This window comes from Lepisosteus platostomus, chromosome 3 (assembly GCF_059453375.1).
Source record: "Lepisosteus platostomus isolate fLepPlt1 chromosome 3, fLepPlt1.hap1, whole genome shotgun sequence".
In the NCBI taxonomy this organism is placed as follows: domain Eukaryota; kingdom Metazoa; phylum Chordata; class Actinopteri; order Semionotiformes; family Lepisosteidae; genus Lepisosteus; species Lepisosteus platostomus.
Window position 1 is genome coordinate 3,002,491 of NC_142613.1, and position 14,772 is coordinate 3,017,262.

The following is a 14,772-nucleotide window of genomic DNA, read 5'->3' on the forward strand; positions in this document are numbered from 1 at the left end:
AAGGTTACTGCGCGAACAGACGCCAGCACATTTTTTTCTCTCCCGGGAAGACGAGAGCGCTGTACCTGTGGTCCAGGCGTCGCCGTCCGCTGCTGTGGTCACTCCGGGCGCCCCGGACTGAGGGGAGACCTCCGCCAACGACAGCCGCTCGCCACGGGGGGGTAGGGGTGGGGGGCGAGGGCAGGCGCGGCCCAATTGTTCTGCTACTCCCGCCAGCACCCCCGGATATGATCGATCGGGAAAACTTCGGAATTCCTTCGGAGAGAGACGCGCCCCGAGTGTCGCTCCTGCGCGCAACAGGGGCGGCGAAGGCAGCGCCTCAGGGATCAGCCGAGGAAGGTCTTAAATCTTCCTCCGGCTCAGAAAGCCTTGGAAAATAAAAACGGGGATGTCGAGGCGGGGGGAGAGGAGAGGAGGGGCGGGGGGAGGCGGGGGGTGAACCGACCTGCACCCCAAAAGCATCCGTCAGCCCGCCTGCCTCTCCGGGGCCGCGGGGCCGGTCCCTCGGGGACGGGGAGGCTGCAGCCCTCCGGACACTCGGGCCCGAGGACAGCACGGACCGCGCCGGCCGCCCACACTGGCGCTGCCGAGCCCAATTAACACCCCGGTCACGGGAATGAACCGCGCGGCGCTGGAGCAGGAGGGCGCGCGGGAAAGGGGGGCGGGCGGGCTGGAACCGAGCCCCTGAGAGAGCCGGAAAAAAAGAAAAACCCAAAACCGCCCGGCGAGGCGGGAGCGACACCGGCCGCGGCTCCTAGCGAGGAGCCGGAGGGACCAGCGGGCAGCTCGTCCTGGCGGCGCGCAACATGCTGCTCGGGTCCGGAAACCGTCTGTCCGCACAACAATAACCGTGTCTGTCGTGCGGGAGTTGCGGAGGACGCACGTCTGAGATCCACAGCCCGGCGACAAGGGTGCGGGTTCCAGTCGCCTTCTCAGTCGGGGAGAGGAAAACGCCTGTCGCCGCCAGATACGGCGCCTTGCCTAGACATGCAGTCACGCGTCCCTGCGTGAGCCAGATGTGCGCTCGTCCAGCTCGGGTCCGCGGACGCGCTGGCCGGGCAGGTGGCAGAGTCTCACGCCGGAAGGTCGGCTCCGCTCCCCGGGCTCAGAGGCGGCCAGCCCGGCGCCCCGGTCCCGCATGGGTCGGGCACACTGCTGCACCCTCCGGCGCTCGCAGGTGGCGGCTCCTGCCCCGCCCACTCAGAGAGCCCCTCTCCCCCGGCCAGCTCCCGCGTCTTCCCAGTCCGGTCCGGGCCCCGGGGTGCAGAGGCGGCGGCGTGTCGGAGCGCCAGCTCTCGAACCGGGGGTCGCGCAGTCAAGCCGGGGTTCCCTTGCCCATCCGCCCGCTGCCGCTCTCCTTCCGAACCTGCCTCCTCGGCCCGTCCCCCCGGAACAGCCCCCAGCCGCACCGCGAAGGGGTTGATCTCTTCAGCGTGCGCACACGCACGTTTAAATACACACTCACAGGATCTGTAATCCCATCCCGTCTGCCCGTCAGTGTGCGGCTCTCCGTCTCCAGATCAGACAGCGGTGTGCGCGCACACACACACTCTCTCTCTCTCTCTCTGACACGCTCGTATTTTTACACACACACGACACGTGCACGCGCACGCGCGCGCCCTCATTTACACATCCAGGAGCGCGCACCCCCCCCCCCCCTCTCTCTCAGTCCGTCTCGCGCTCAAGCGTCTCGCTCCCCGCTCGCGCTCGCCATGCTCGTCAATACAGTAGTAGCGGCTCGTGAGCCCCGCACGCAGTTGTTAACCCCTCCGCTGCCTCGGCCCCTGGAATATCAGACGTCACGCCAGGAAAAAACACCAGCAACTGTCGTGTTTGTTCAGAGCTGATTGAACGCGACGTGTGAGCTGTGGCGCCAGGAGCATCTCTGGGCTGTGCGCTCTTCTCTAGATCCGTGCACATGTACTGTTTCAGGTATATACGGATTTCGTTTGGTGTTCTGTTTTAGGCCTTTATTTACATTTGCTTTAAGCTCTTCAAACGCCGAATGAGATTTGTGTTTGGTATAGGCTTTGTGCCAACGAGCGTCCAGGACCGCCCTCATTTGTGCCAGCTGAGATACGACCAGCTGGACGGACTCACCGTGGGCGTGTCTGGTGCATCGCCACTCCCTCTGAGGGCGGGTCCAATAACACGACACGCCCATTGTGGGTGTGTCGGTATCCGTGTCACTCCTCTCGCGGGGCGTGTCCAACACAATTTCCATTCCATTGAAATAGCTTTATTGGCATGATCGATGAATAACAGTGCTACCATTGGACAGTGCTACGGTGACATTTAACAAACATACAGGTAAGTATTTACAGACACCACATGAGAAATTCTTTATTCTTAGAGATGGTCGCAGTTCCTGAGGCTGTGACAGGAGATCATGTACTGGACTCAATTGAGTTCCCTCCCAGTAGAACTGGGAGCTGTTCCACTTCTGGCACATTGTGGGGATTTTGGGACTAGATTTACAGTACATAATGTGGGCGGGTCTGACATTGTGCTCACCTTTGACTGCTCATGGTCAGTTGATTACCTATTAACGTCTGTTTATAGGGGAGCAAACTCTTAATTACTCCAATGTTGGAGAGAAACAGCACAGAGTTCTTTCATTCCAGGTTGCTGAAAACAATGCTCTTTACAATGGGGTATTTTTGAAGCCAAGGACTGAGTGCAGAAAAAAAGTCTAAACAAGCAAACCGTGGCAGTATTTAGTACTGCTGATGAGGGGACCAGCTGGAAAAAAAACAGCAGATACAGAGATGAGAACCAATGAGCTAAAGTATTTCTCTTCAGGTGTACATTTAAACTTTGAACTGCACCTGGTGTGGCTTAGATCCCCTGAGTCAATCCCTTAGGAATGTGCACAGATGGATCATAACCGTGACATCGCCTGACTCCTCCTCTTCCTCTGTGTCTACAGTTCCAGCAGGGGGGCTCTGGGCTCTGGGCTCTGGGCCCTGGGTGATATCACCTGACAACAATCCACCAATGAGGATCAGGCCGGGTGGGGGGGCGGGGGAGCGAACTCTGCATCATGGAGACGCCATGGCAACGTTGCGACCAATCACGGCTCACGACGTCTTGACTTGAGAGGCAGTGCTCAGCTCATGACACGGCGCGCTCCACGGGCTCCTTGGAATAAGATGAAAGACCTGGATGTTGTGAGGCCATTTCCTCTGTGGTTCACCTTGCGTGCCATGGCGGCCTGGGTTCAAGGTGCTCTCCGAACCACAGGAGTGCCAACGAGAGTCAAACCCTACTTTCTGGCAGCAAGCATCTGCTCGAACCCTAAACCCTGCACCCTCCCGTCTGCATCCTGAGCTCTCCTCGAACCCTGCACCCTCCCGTCTGCTCCCTGAGCTCTCCTCGAACCCTGCACCCTCCTGCCTGCTCCCTGAGCTCTCCTCAAACCCTGCACCCTCCCATCCTCTCCCTGAGCTCTCCTCGAACCCTGCACCCTCCCGTCTGCTCTCAGGGCTCTCCTCGAACCCTGCACCCTCCCGTCTGCTCCCTGGGCTCTCCTCGAACCCTGCACCCTCCCGTCTGCTCCCTGAGCTCTCCTCGAACCCTGCACCCTCCTGCCTGCTCCCTGAGCTCTCCTCAAACCCTGCACCCTCCCATCCTCTCCCTGAGCTCTCCTCGAACCCTGCACCCTCCCGTCTGCTCTCAGGGCTCTCCTCGAACCCTGCACCCTCCTGCCTGCTCCCTGAGCTCTCCTCAAACCCTGCACCCTCCCATCCTCTCCCTGAGCTCTCCTCGAACCCTGCACCCTCCCCGAACCCTGCACCCTCCCGTCTGCTCCCTGAGCTCTTCCCCAACCCTGCACCCAATGAGCTTTTTTTCCCCAAGGATGCCGTTTCTGCTGGAGTTCATTCTCGCCGGAGAGCCGCCTAGCGAACCTCGTTATCGCCTCGTCAGTGAACTGCATGACCTGTCCGGGTGTTTTTATCCTGGTGTTGCAGTCGACGGAAGAAGAAGACGCTCTAGATCTGCGACACAGACCATCGTGGCACCAAGGGCTGCCGTTTACATCTGTTTACTGAGCCAGGGAATTAGAGCAATTCCGCAGCTGAGCCGTGAGGCACACAAGCACCCCTGGGTGCTTGGCGGGTGGACGGGATTCCTGCTATCCGAGGCGCTGTCCTGCGCGGTGAGTCACACTTCGCTCGGATTCACACTGCTAGTCCTGCCAAAAAAAAACCCACAAATAAACAGATACAGAGGCGGGCGGGAGACGTCCGTGTCAAAGAGAAGAGAGCGCTAACGCTCCGGTCTGCCAGGCGGCAGAGAAACAGCATTTCATTCAGACCTCTGACAGTGGGAGACGTGGGGGAGCGCCCCCCAGTGGTGAGATCCGGGAGCTGCAGGGACTCTCGCAAGTTCGCGGTGCTCAAGCGCGGCCGCGGGAGCTGCACGGGAACAAGCGGAGGCTTGCATGTTAAAAATAAGATAAAAGAAAAAGAAGAATGTGAGGAGAAAACGTCTGCACTCCCGGGTCTCCGGGCTACAGAGACTGAACCCTAGAGGACGGGTCCGAGGGCAGGTGGAGGACGGCTCCGTGCGCGCAGATGGGCGGGTTTGAGGAGGAGAAAAGACGTTCATTTATGTGCTGGGGCTGGACCGAACTTCTATTTTATGCAGGTTGTAGCTTCTGTGGGATACCCCACGGAGTCCTGGCAGACACGGCGAAGGAGTTCAGCTCGTAAACACGCGCCTTCTCACACTGTGGCTCACGATCTGCGCCTGTGGCAGGAAGGTTATCAGTTCAAACCCCGCGGCCGGCAGAGGAATCCAACTCCGCTGGGCCCCTGAGCAAGGCCCTTAACCCCAGCTGCTCCAGGGGCGCTGTACAACGGCTGACCCTGCGCTCTGACCCCCAGCTTCTCTCCCTGGCTGTCTCATGGAGAGCAAGCTGGGGTACGCAAACAAATTCCTAGTACAAGGAATTGTATATGGCCACGAAAGTGATCTGATCTTAAGAAACTGAGCTGTGCTGCACCCTGGAGGTATAATGATAACAGAATACATCTGAATGAAGTCCTGTGGCGCACATCTGGCTACTCTCGATGACCCATCTTTTAAAGCCTTTTTATTCATCTGGATTCCCAAACTGCCTCAGAGAAATGTAAACCTAGTGTGTAAACAACCGTGAACAGACAAAAACACAGACTCCAGGTCAGAAGATGGATATTTCGCTCCGTGGTTTAATTCTATGGATTTCATAAAAACAAACTTGAGCCATTTCTCTTAATAATGGCAGTGTGAGACCTGCCCAGAAAGGATTGTGCACAGGACCACATACAAAGAGTGGAAAAAATAATAAAATAACCAACATAATACAGATAAAGGCAAATTGATCCGAAAATTGCGTTTAGAGCTCGGTTTCCATTGCCAGGAAACTGAGCAACTGTCATAGAATTTTTACAGATTTGTTCCAGTGTGTTAAATGTTAAACCTTACTTCATTTTCTTAAATAGAGTATTATTGATATTTACAAAAAAGCAAAAATATGCACAGTATTCAAAAAATAGGTCTCCTTCAAAAAGTTGAAAAATTCAGAGCCTTTGGAAAAAACTTGTAAAAATAACAAATAAAAATGACAACCAGCAGGAGAGAGAGACACAGGACAAAACAAGTCCAGTCTGCTGCAGGCAGCGCGCGCCCGACGACCGCTCTGTGCCCAGGCCTCTTGCTGAAAAACCCCTCGACCAGCTCAGACTGCCCACACGGCCCGGTCGCCACGCCACAGGGCTCTCAGGAACCCTACACTCTCCAAAAACGCGTCGGTGTTTCTAAATATTATTTTCCTCGATCGGTCAGGTTGGAGCTGCTCGATTGTAAATCGCCGTCTCTCTCCTCGCAGCCCCTGCTCCACGGCGCCTCCTACTGTCCCACGAACCGTCAGCCCGCCGGCGCCCAGTCCGGCGCCAGGACCAGCTGTTGGGAGGGGCGTCCTGCTCGGACTCCGCCTGGACAGGCCTGGACCCCCGAGCCAGCTCCTCTTCCCATCTCCCCTCTTTCGGCGCGTCACAGGCTCTTGGAATCTCCTCCCACCCTGCAGCAGGCGCTGGGTTTCAGAACTCCGCCCATCTAGGGGCCACGTTTCGCAAGGCGGGGAGCCAGGAACGCCAGTCGAACGGTCCCGGGGCAGAACTAAGAAGAGGCGCTGGCAACGGGACACGCGCATCTGCGCATCGTTAACCAATTAGCAACCGAGAGCCGCCGGGGAGTCACAGGGGAGCAGCTGTTTAACGAGCACATCAAGGACAGACAGCTGGAAGACGGTCCCTTTTTCCAAAGCTTTTGCTAGGCATCTATACCCCTACAGAAGGGTGTATGTGAAACCAAAGATCAGTGCAGAGAACACAGTCTAATTCAGGAGGGCCTCAATTAATTAATTAATTAATTAATTAATAAGCTAAATAAGGTCAAAAATTGAATAAAATGCAGGGAAATCGTGAGCTCAGTTTTAAAATACGATACAGGGGAGCAGAGGTGGGCACACCTGGTCTTCGAGACCTGCAGTCCAGCACATCGCACAGCTCGGGTCTTCTAGAGAGCACAGGCCGGGGATCTGAACTCGAATGGCGTTTGTTCAGCCACAGGTTCAGTCATGTGTCCGGCGCTTCGCACCCGAGCGGGCACTTCAGGTCTGGGAAGCCAGGGCTCCGCGTTTTCATTCCAAACTTTCTCTGGGCCACCGGCCTGCTTCAGGGTTTGCGACACATCTGCGGTGACCGGCCAGGGAGATGTGCCAGATCAGGACGCCCTCTGACCAGGGCCCACCCGTTACGGCAGAGGGGTGAAGACGGGATTCTAGCCTTTTCACAAACACTCAAATCAGCCCCCACCTTCGAATACGCGCAATCTTTCAATCAAACTGAACTGGACACTCTTAACAACGTGCTGAGCTTGGACAGCGAACACAAGGGTGTGAACAAGCGAATTGCGCTGCACAAAAAGACACAGGCTTTTTTTTTAACAGACCATTTTGGCACAAAATGACACTTCCGCCTGTGCTTTGCAAACACATAAGCTGTAGTGTTCTTGAGACGCAACATTAATGCTTTCTGAGAGTCAGATTCAAAGTAGCAGCAACTTAATTCCATCCAACACCAAACCAGACAATCTGATGGGACCCAAAAAGGCCAGTCAGGGAAGTTTCATTAGGAAAAGAAACAAACTGTTTGACAAGGACCTGCATAATGTAACTTAAAAGGGCCTGCTGTCCTGCAAGTCAACAGAAGATCATTTGCCACAGTTACATGTATTCAGTGCAGTGGGATTGGCACTCAGTTTTTTCAAATATTTGGATAGCTTGCCTCATCTCTTCCAAATCCCTTTTTCCATCTTAGCTGTGCGCAGTCACGTTTCTCATGCTGAAGGGCAGAGACCAGGGAAACCTGTTCACATCTGTCCTTTTAAAACCGAGGCCCACTCAATCATTTTCCGACTATGGCGACTCGAGCAAAGATGGTGCAGCTATCCTCTCGGTTTCGGGCTCAGCGACAACCCCTCACCTCCCAGAGCCGCCACCCGATGACATCACGACCCCCGTGACATCACAACGACAACCCGTGATGTCACTTTCCACGGCGGGGGTTTCAGCCGGCGCTGAGCTAGCAACACTTCTAACGTCATGAGTGGCCAACGCACACCCCCGAGGGCCACAGTCTCTTCTGAATTCTATTCTTAATGACTTATAATTCTATTTTTTTTTTTTAACTAGACCAACGGAGTCCGTTTGCCGAGTTTCCTGCTACTGGGAATCTGCAGGAGACGGAAACCCTGCTGGGCTGGGGACCCTCCCACTGCCAGTAACACCTGCTGCGCCAGGGCGACCGAAAACAAACGACTCTCAGAGACACGAAGGCAAGACGGGAGAGGGAATCATGTGCCGGACACTGTTTCGAAGAGGTAGAATCCATTAGCTTTGCTTTTGCTCCGACGGGAGGAGCCCCCACAGGGAGACAGCGGACGTTGGTGTCCCCCCCCCCCCCCTCCAGCGGCGCTCCCTCCGGTCCGTCCCGCGAGCTCTGGGGGAGGAAGGAGGAGAGGACTGGCAGCAGAACCGCGAACAGAGACAGAGGGGGGCCGGTTGTCCTCCCTGTCCCGCAGCCTGACTGCTCGCAGGGCTGTGGTTGGGGGGTGGCAGGAAGCCACCCTCCCAGCCCCCCAAGCCCGCCCCCTCCGGCGCCCCCCCACAGCGGCCTGGGAGAGGGGCGCTAGGCACCCCTCTAAAACGACGCCCGTCACGCAGACGGGGGCCGCCCAGACGCCAGCGACAGGGGACACTGGTGAGGTGCCCGGCGATGCCCGGGGCGGGACACATACTGAGCTGTGCCATGTTCCCGCGGCACCCCTGGCCCTGCCGGGCAATGCACTTCCGCGGAGTGGGGGGGGGGGGGGGGGTCAGGAGGTCAACAGGAGCTTGATCCACCAGTTTCTGCCCCAGCTGGGGCAGGACAGCCCAGGCCAAGAGGCCGGCCGGACGGGGGGTGTTTGTGCCCGCCCCACGATTTCCGCCAGCGCTGGTACCGGCTGTGCCAAGAGCCGCTTTGCCCGTTTTCCAACGTCGGGGCTCGGATCACGGCTCCTGGGGACCGTCCAAGCTGCTGCTGCTGGTGGGACGCCCGTCTGTCCTGGTCCCTGCATGGGGGGGGTCGCCAGCCTCAGTCCCCACCCCCCCCCCGTCAAGGCCGCGCGGGGCTGACGTCACACTGCTCGCAGCGCTCGGCCCCCGGGGGCACCAGCAGGCCGCAGGCGGCCGCGCGGGCGCACAGCACGGGCTCCTGCCCGGGCGCGGGGAGGGCGCTGGGGTAGCCCTGGCACACGGCGTAGCGCTCCAGGTCCTGCAGCAGGGAGACGACCGCGGCCACGGAGAGCAGGCGGGGCGGGTGGGCCTCGTACAGCCCGTGCGCCAGCAGCAGCGGCCGGTCCTGGACGCTGACCTGGTAGAAGAAGCCCGGCTCGATCAGCACCGCCGTGTCGGCCATGGCGGACAGCTTGGAGCACTGCAGCAGCTGCAGCCGCGGGCCGCGCACCGCCAGCCCCACCCAGTGCGCCGGCAGCACCGCGCGCCGCAGCTGCTGCAGGAAGCGCAGCAGCTCGTGGTCCGGCGGGAACTCCGCGCCGGGAGGAGCCGCCGTCGTCGCCGCCGCCGCCGATGTACCGCCACCAGTTCCGCCGCCCGCCAGGCTGAAGATCTGGGTGATCTGCAGGACGAGAGGGAGGGCAGAAAAAACGCTCGTTAACCGAAGTTCCCTCCCCCACCCAGCCGGGCGTCGGCGATCCTGCGGCCGCCCCAGCTCGAGAGGGAGACCGCGCCCGCGCTCTCGGAGACCTGCGCCGCAGGCTCGGCCGCCCCCCGGAACACCAAAAGGGCGGCGAAGGGCAGCTTCCCGGCCCCACCCACACACTCAAGCCCCCCAGGCGGTCAGATCAGCAATGCCCACGGTTCGGTCTTAACTGCGGTCTTCATACGGGCAGCACTGAGGTGGACCGGTCGGCGGCCGCCGCGCTGAAGCACCCGGGTCCACTTCCTGGGGTGCTGTCTGTGTGGAGTCTGCGCTTGCCCTGCGTTCGTGTGCGTTTCCTCCCACAGCCCAGAGACATGGTAGTTTAATTGGCTTCTGGGAGAACTGGGCCTGGTGTGAGTGTGTGAGCGTGTGTGTGTGTGTCTGCCCTGTGATGGACGGGTGTCCCATCCACTGTGTACCCTGGCTTGCGCCCGTTGCTTGCTGGGATAGATTCAGACGTTCTCCAGACACGCTCTTGACAGACACCATCGCCTACTTCAGTTCTGGCCACCTGTCCTGGCGTTCCCCCCTGGTAAATTACCTCCGGCCCTTACGATTCCTGGCCTCCTACTAACCCCCCTGTCTGAACTGGCTTCATCCCTCTGCTCTCCTCCCCACTGAGAGCTGCTGTGTGGGGGGAGTACTGGCGCATCATCCAGGTGGGGCTGCACACTGGTGGGGGTGGAGGGGATCCCCATTACCTGTAAATCTCTTTCAGTGGAGTGTCCAGAAAAGCGCTGTAGAACTGTAAGGGATGATTATTATTAAAATGCGAACTGTCACTGCACAGGTGTGTCCAGGTGTCTCACTCAAACAGGTCCCCAGAGGAGCGCTACAGAAGAGTAATTATTGTGACGCCTTCCCTAACGAACCCCCGAGCCCCGCGCCGGGTGCTCACCACAGGCGTGACCTCCTGCACCTCGGGCTCGGCGGCGGCAGCCACCTCCACGATCTGCACGTCCTCGTCCAGGTCCACCCCCGTCGTGGCCTCCTTGGTCCTGACCCGCGGGTCCAGCAGCACCGGGCCCCGGTCCCCGAAGGCCCCCGGCCGCTGGCAGAGGGGCTCCGGCTCCTGGCGCCGGGAGGGAAGGGAGAGCGGGTCAGCGCGGGCGGGCTGGCGGGCCGGCGCGGCGCTGGCGGGCCGGCGCGCCCTCACCTGGACGGCGAGCGGGTAGCTGCTGACGTACAGCTCCTCGGAGTCGGGCTTGCCGTAGCTGGGGTAAGGGGAGCAGAAGCTCATCTCCGAGCCCATCTGGAGCGGGGACAAGGCAGAGGCACGGCTCAGTACGGGGGCCTGTGCGATGGACCAGAAGGTCCGATTCCTGGGGTGCGGTCTGTGTGGAGTCTGCATGTTCCCCACCCCCCGTGTGTGCGCATGTTTCCTCCCACAGCCCAAATACACGCTGGCGGGTTAATTGGCTTCTGGGAAAATTGGCCCTGGTGTGTGTCTGTGTCCCTCTGTGTCCCTCTGTGTCCCTGTCATGCAATGGACTGGCGTCCGAGACTCCGGCTCCCCGGTGGCTCTGCACCCGATGGAGCGGTTGGACAATGGAGGGACGGACAAGTCAAAGTCCGTTCCCTCTGCAGGGCTTCGCTTTCAACTATGAATGGCTCAGGAATCGAGTTCGTAGCCCGTGCAGAAAGAGTTAAAGCTCTCATACGCTCTGTAAAAATGAATTAATTCAGACTGTACATTTTTAATCTGCCCATTTTCGGCGGATTTTAATATTTTAATAAAACTTCAATGCAAGCGAGTGCCTCCCAGCTGGTGACAGGCCACACTGTCGCTCGAGAAGAGTAAAGCAGATGTATTTTCAAGCTCATTTGTCTTCTTGCTATTTTCATTATTTAAAACGGCACATGGTCTCCCTTTCTAGCTTAAGACAAATGGCCACATTTTCCTGAACCTACTCAAAAAAGACCAAAGTTATTTATATATATTTAAAAAAAATACTTTTGAGAAATTGTCTGAAAATGGAAAAAAAACTGCCCTGTGCTGATGGAGAAAGAGCCTCCTGATTTTCCTCTTCCTCTGGAAGGGTCTCCAGGCCCTCATGAGAGCTCCCCCTCGTGGCCACACTGCGTATTACCCTAAAGCAGCACTTTAGCAAGAGCAGTCTGGGGTGACTGCAGCTGCCCTGCTCAGGCTATGCTCACCAGCTCTTTCTAGACTGCATGGCTCCAGTTCTGGATGTACATATTTCTTCCATGAGACCACCTGGAAAAGCTCAGGCTGCTGCTGGAAGAGGTGTTAGTGGGGCCAGCAGGGGGCGCTCACCCTGCGGTCTGTGTGGGTCCTACTGCTCCAGTATAGTGACGGGGGACACTATACTGTAAAAGGGCGCCGTCCTTCGGATGAGACGTAAAACCGAGGTCCTGACTCTCCGTGGTCATTAGAAATCCCAGGGTGTTTCTCGAAAAGAGTAGGGGTGTAACCCTGGAGTCCTGGAGAAATTTCTCCCTGACCTTTACACATCATGGCCTCCTAATAATCCCTCTCTCTGAGCTGGCTTCATCACTCTGCTCTCCTCCCCACTGAGAGCTGCTGTGTGGGGGGAGTACTGGCGCATCATCCAGGTGGGGCTGCACACTGGTGGGGGTGGAGGGGATCCCCATTACCTGTACAGTGCTTTGGGTGGAGTGTCCCGAGAAGCACTATAAAAGTGTAAGGAATAATAATAAGGCTGCAGTCAGCTGGTGTCAGCAGAAGCTATCTTGTACTATGTAGCTTTACTCCCTCTTCCTCACTCCTCTTCTTCCTCGCTCTTCCAGCCCCTCTCAGTACCTGGGACTGAGCCGCGGAGCTGCCGTCCTCTTCCTCCTCGTCCAGCTCGTCCGCCTCCGGCAGCCGCAGCGTGCCGAGGAAGCCTTCCTCGTCCTCCTCGTCCTCGTCGTTGGTGAACTCGAAGTCCTCCCAGAAGGCCCAGCCCTTGCGTGGGCGCCCCGCCCGGCTGCGCTTGGGCCGGGCCTCGGCGTGCGGCCGGCTGCGATTCCGGCCGGGCCCCAGCCAGCCCTCCTCCGGCATGTAGGGCGTCTGGCCGCGCTGGAAAGGCAGCAGGTGCCTCTGGGAAGGGAGAGCGAGGGAGAGTCTTGACGCCAGGAGCTGCACGGCGCCGGTCTCGTCTCTGGCACACCTGTCCCGCGCCCTGCGGCCGGGCGGCGCCTCCCTGCCCCCAGGCATGCACCTCCCTGCCTCAGGACCTTCCTGCACCTCCCTGCCCCCGGAGCGGAGCTCCTCACACTGCTCCGTGGCACAGAGGAAGCCGGGACAGGGGGGTCACTTCAGATCGATAACTTCAAACAGGTTCACGCGAGACAGAGGACAGCAGCGTTCATGCCCGACTGCTGCACAGATACAAACAAGGGGGCTCCTGTGTGGGGGTGTCCTCAGACAGAGGGGGGGCGTCCTAAATCAAGGGGCTCCTGTATGGGGGTATCCTCAGAGGGGGGCTCCTGTGTTGGGGTGTCCTTAGTCAGGGGGCTCCTGTGTGGGGGTATCCTAAATCAAGGGGCTCCTGTGTGGGGGTGTCCTCAGACAGAGGGTGGCTCCTGTGTGGGGGTGTCCTCAGACAGAGGGCGGCTCCTGTGTGGGGGGTTTTCTAAATCAGGGGGCTCCTGTGTGGGGGTGTCCTATGCCTCAAAGCAGGAATTAACCCTTCCCCCGCCCCGGTCCGCTCCCAGCAGGGCGGCCCGTCCCGTGTCCTCCCCAGAAGACCGGCGTACCCCCACGCCCCCCCGCACCCCGCCCTCACCATGGCCTCCACCTGACACTGCCTCAGGCGGCACTTCTGCCTCTTCTTGTTGCGGCCCCCGAACTTGGGCTTGTCCATGCAGAAGTCGCAGGTGCGGCAGTCCGTGGTGCGCAGGCAGGCCGCGCACTTCCCACACGAGCGCCGGCTGCGCTTCTTCGGCCCGTCCTGGAGGGGGCGGCGGAGAGAGGGGGCGTCAGGAGAGGCACAGGAAGAGCACGAGACAGAGACAAGGCTCTCCAGCCAGAAGGAAATTAAAACTAATTAATTAATAACCTACAAGTCAGGTGACAACAACTGAATAATAACAATAATAGTAATAATAATAAAATAATGATAATAATAATCATAATAATAATAATAAATGTGTGATCTCCTGTCATAGCCTGGGGAACAGAGAGCTAGCCTGTCTCACAATAATGTCACTGCTCTAAAGGTGCTAACTGTTGCTAATTGTGAATTGTTACTGCTTTGGCAGTATGCTGAACCCCGTGACTGATGGAGCGAGTCGAGGGACCATCACTTCCACACTTCTAGTTTCTAGAGCAGCTGCTAGATAGCGTGGGGATTTTGATCTGGAGCTCACGGAGTCGATCGCAAGCGTGTGGTTCCGGCTCGTTTCTCGCGAGTCGCCAGCGTTCCCCTCCTTCGTCGGCCCTACAAACGTCACAGGCCCCAGGCACTGTGCCTGCAGGGCCTCGTGGGAAATCCAGCACCGTCCCTGGCCCGGACCCTAACGGGGGTTTCAGCAGAGCAGCTCCGGAACCTCCCTCTGACATCACACTTGGGAATGTTCCCCCAAACCAGAAGATACGAGTCTGGGACCGGGGAGGAGGGCGAAGACCAGGCGACAGAGGGGGAGAGAGCCGCCAACGCCGCCGCCGCGTCGCCATACTCACGTCGATATCGTTGTCGTCGTAGTAGAAGGCGAAGTCCTCCGAGTCGCTGAACTGCGGTATGGAAAACTGCAGCGCGGAGAGAGAGAAGAGGGAGGAGAAGCCGTTTTAATGACACACAACCCAGGGCCGCGGGGGTGCCGTTTCACACCGGGCGTTCAGATCTGCTTCGCTGCGAAGGAGCCTGGCGCAGGTGGGAAACGCGAGAGCCGCAGGGCCAGGCCCAGCCCTGCGGGCGTCACGCTCGTCACGTCGTTTTTACAAGAAACACGACCGTTCCTCCGAGCAACACTCCCCGCCTCCCCCGAGCCGACTCCTCACCTTCCTCGGCTGCATGAGCTCCTCGTACTGCGTCAGGGGTCTCTGCATCCTCGGCACTTTCTGCAAGAGAAGGACGTTTTAAAAAGAACCGATAATCACAGTCGGGCTCTATTTGATTTGCACTGGCTTCTGGAGAATTAAAAATTAACCCCGATGCTTCCTTCAGCACAGCTGGGACGACTTTCTTCCTGAAAGAAAGTTTCGAGTTTATTTCCGCCCCCTTTTCTCCAGTCTCTTAAATCCAGGTCTCCAGGAAGGAGTGTGCAGAGCCGTCAAGGCCTCTTGCTGCTGTCTGCGGCAGGGTCGCTCTCTGTAGTGGAGGTTGAGGTCGGTTCCGAAGACGTGCTGGACACAGAGCTTAAGGACCAGCTTTCAGGTTGCACCAGGTGCAACCCCCCCACTCCCCAGTGCGGCTTGGCCCATTAAAACACTAAATCACACAGGCTGCTCAGAGCTCAAGGCCAGTCACCCCCGTCAATGCTGTCTGGCAGTCCTGAA

The 14,772-nt window shown here is 58.4% G+C and overlaps 2 protein-coding genes across 10 annotated transcripts in view; both read right to left on the minus strand.

The window, feature by feature from the left end:
- The window catches only part of ccdc120a (coiled-coil domain containing 120a), a 54,573-nt gene extending 53,027 nt beyond the window's left edge, over positions 1-1,546 (minus strand). Inside the window, exon 1 of the mRNA XM_088623848.1 lies at positions 66-1,546. The gene's annotated coding sequence lies outside the window, so the exon portion shown is untranslated. The remainder of the gene's footprint in view (positions 1-65) is intronic.
- Positions 1,547-5,185: 3,639 nt separating this feature from the next.
- LOC148674092 (uncharacterized) overlaps positions 5,186-14,772 on the minus strand; it is a 40,257-nt gene continuing 30,670 nt past the window's right edge. For 7 of the 9 annotated variants that reach the window (XM_088623839.1, XM_088623838.1, XM_088623842.1 and 4 more), the window contains 7 exons: positions 14,275-14,334; positions 13,957-14,022; positions 13,061-13,225; positions 12,094-12,372; positions 10,465-10,560; positions 10,207-10,380; positions 5,186-9,224 (listed from right to left, as the gene is read on the minus strand). In XM_088623839.1, coding sequence (XP_088479965.1) covers positions 8,703-9,224; positions 10,207-10,380; positions 10,465-10,560; positions 12,094-12,372; positions 13,061-13,225; positions 13,957-14,022; positions 14,275-14,334 — 1,362 coding nt within the window. In that variant the 3' untranslated portion in view covers positions 5,186-8,702. The remainder of the gene's footprint in view (positions 9,225-10,206; positions 10,381-10,464; positions 10,561-12,093; positions 12,373-13,060; positions 13,226-13,956; positions 14,023-14,274; positions 14,335-14,772) is intronic. The other 2 variants (XM_088623845.1, XM_088623844.1) reach the window with 2 other exon arrangements.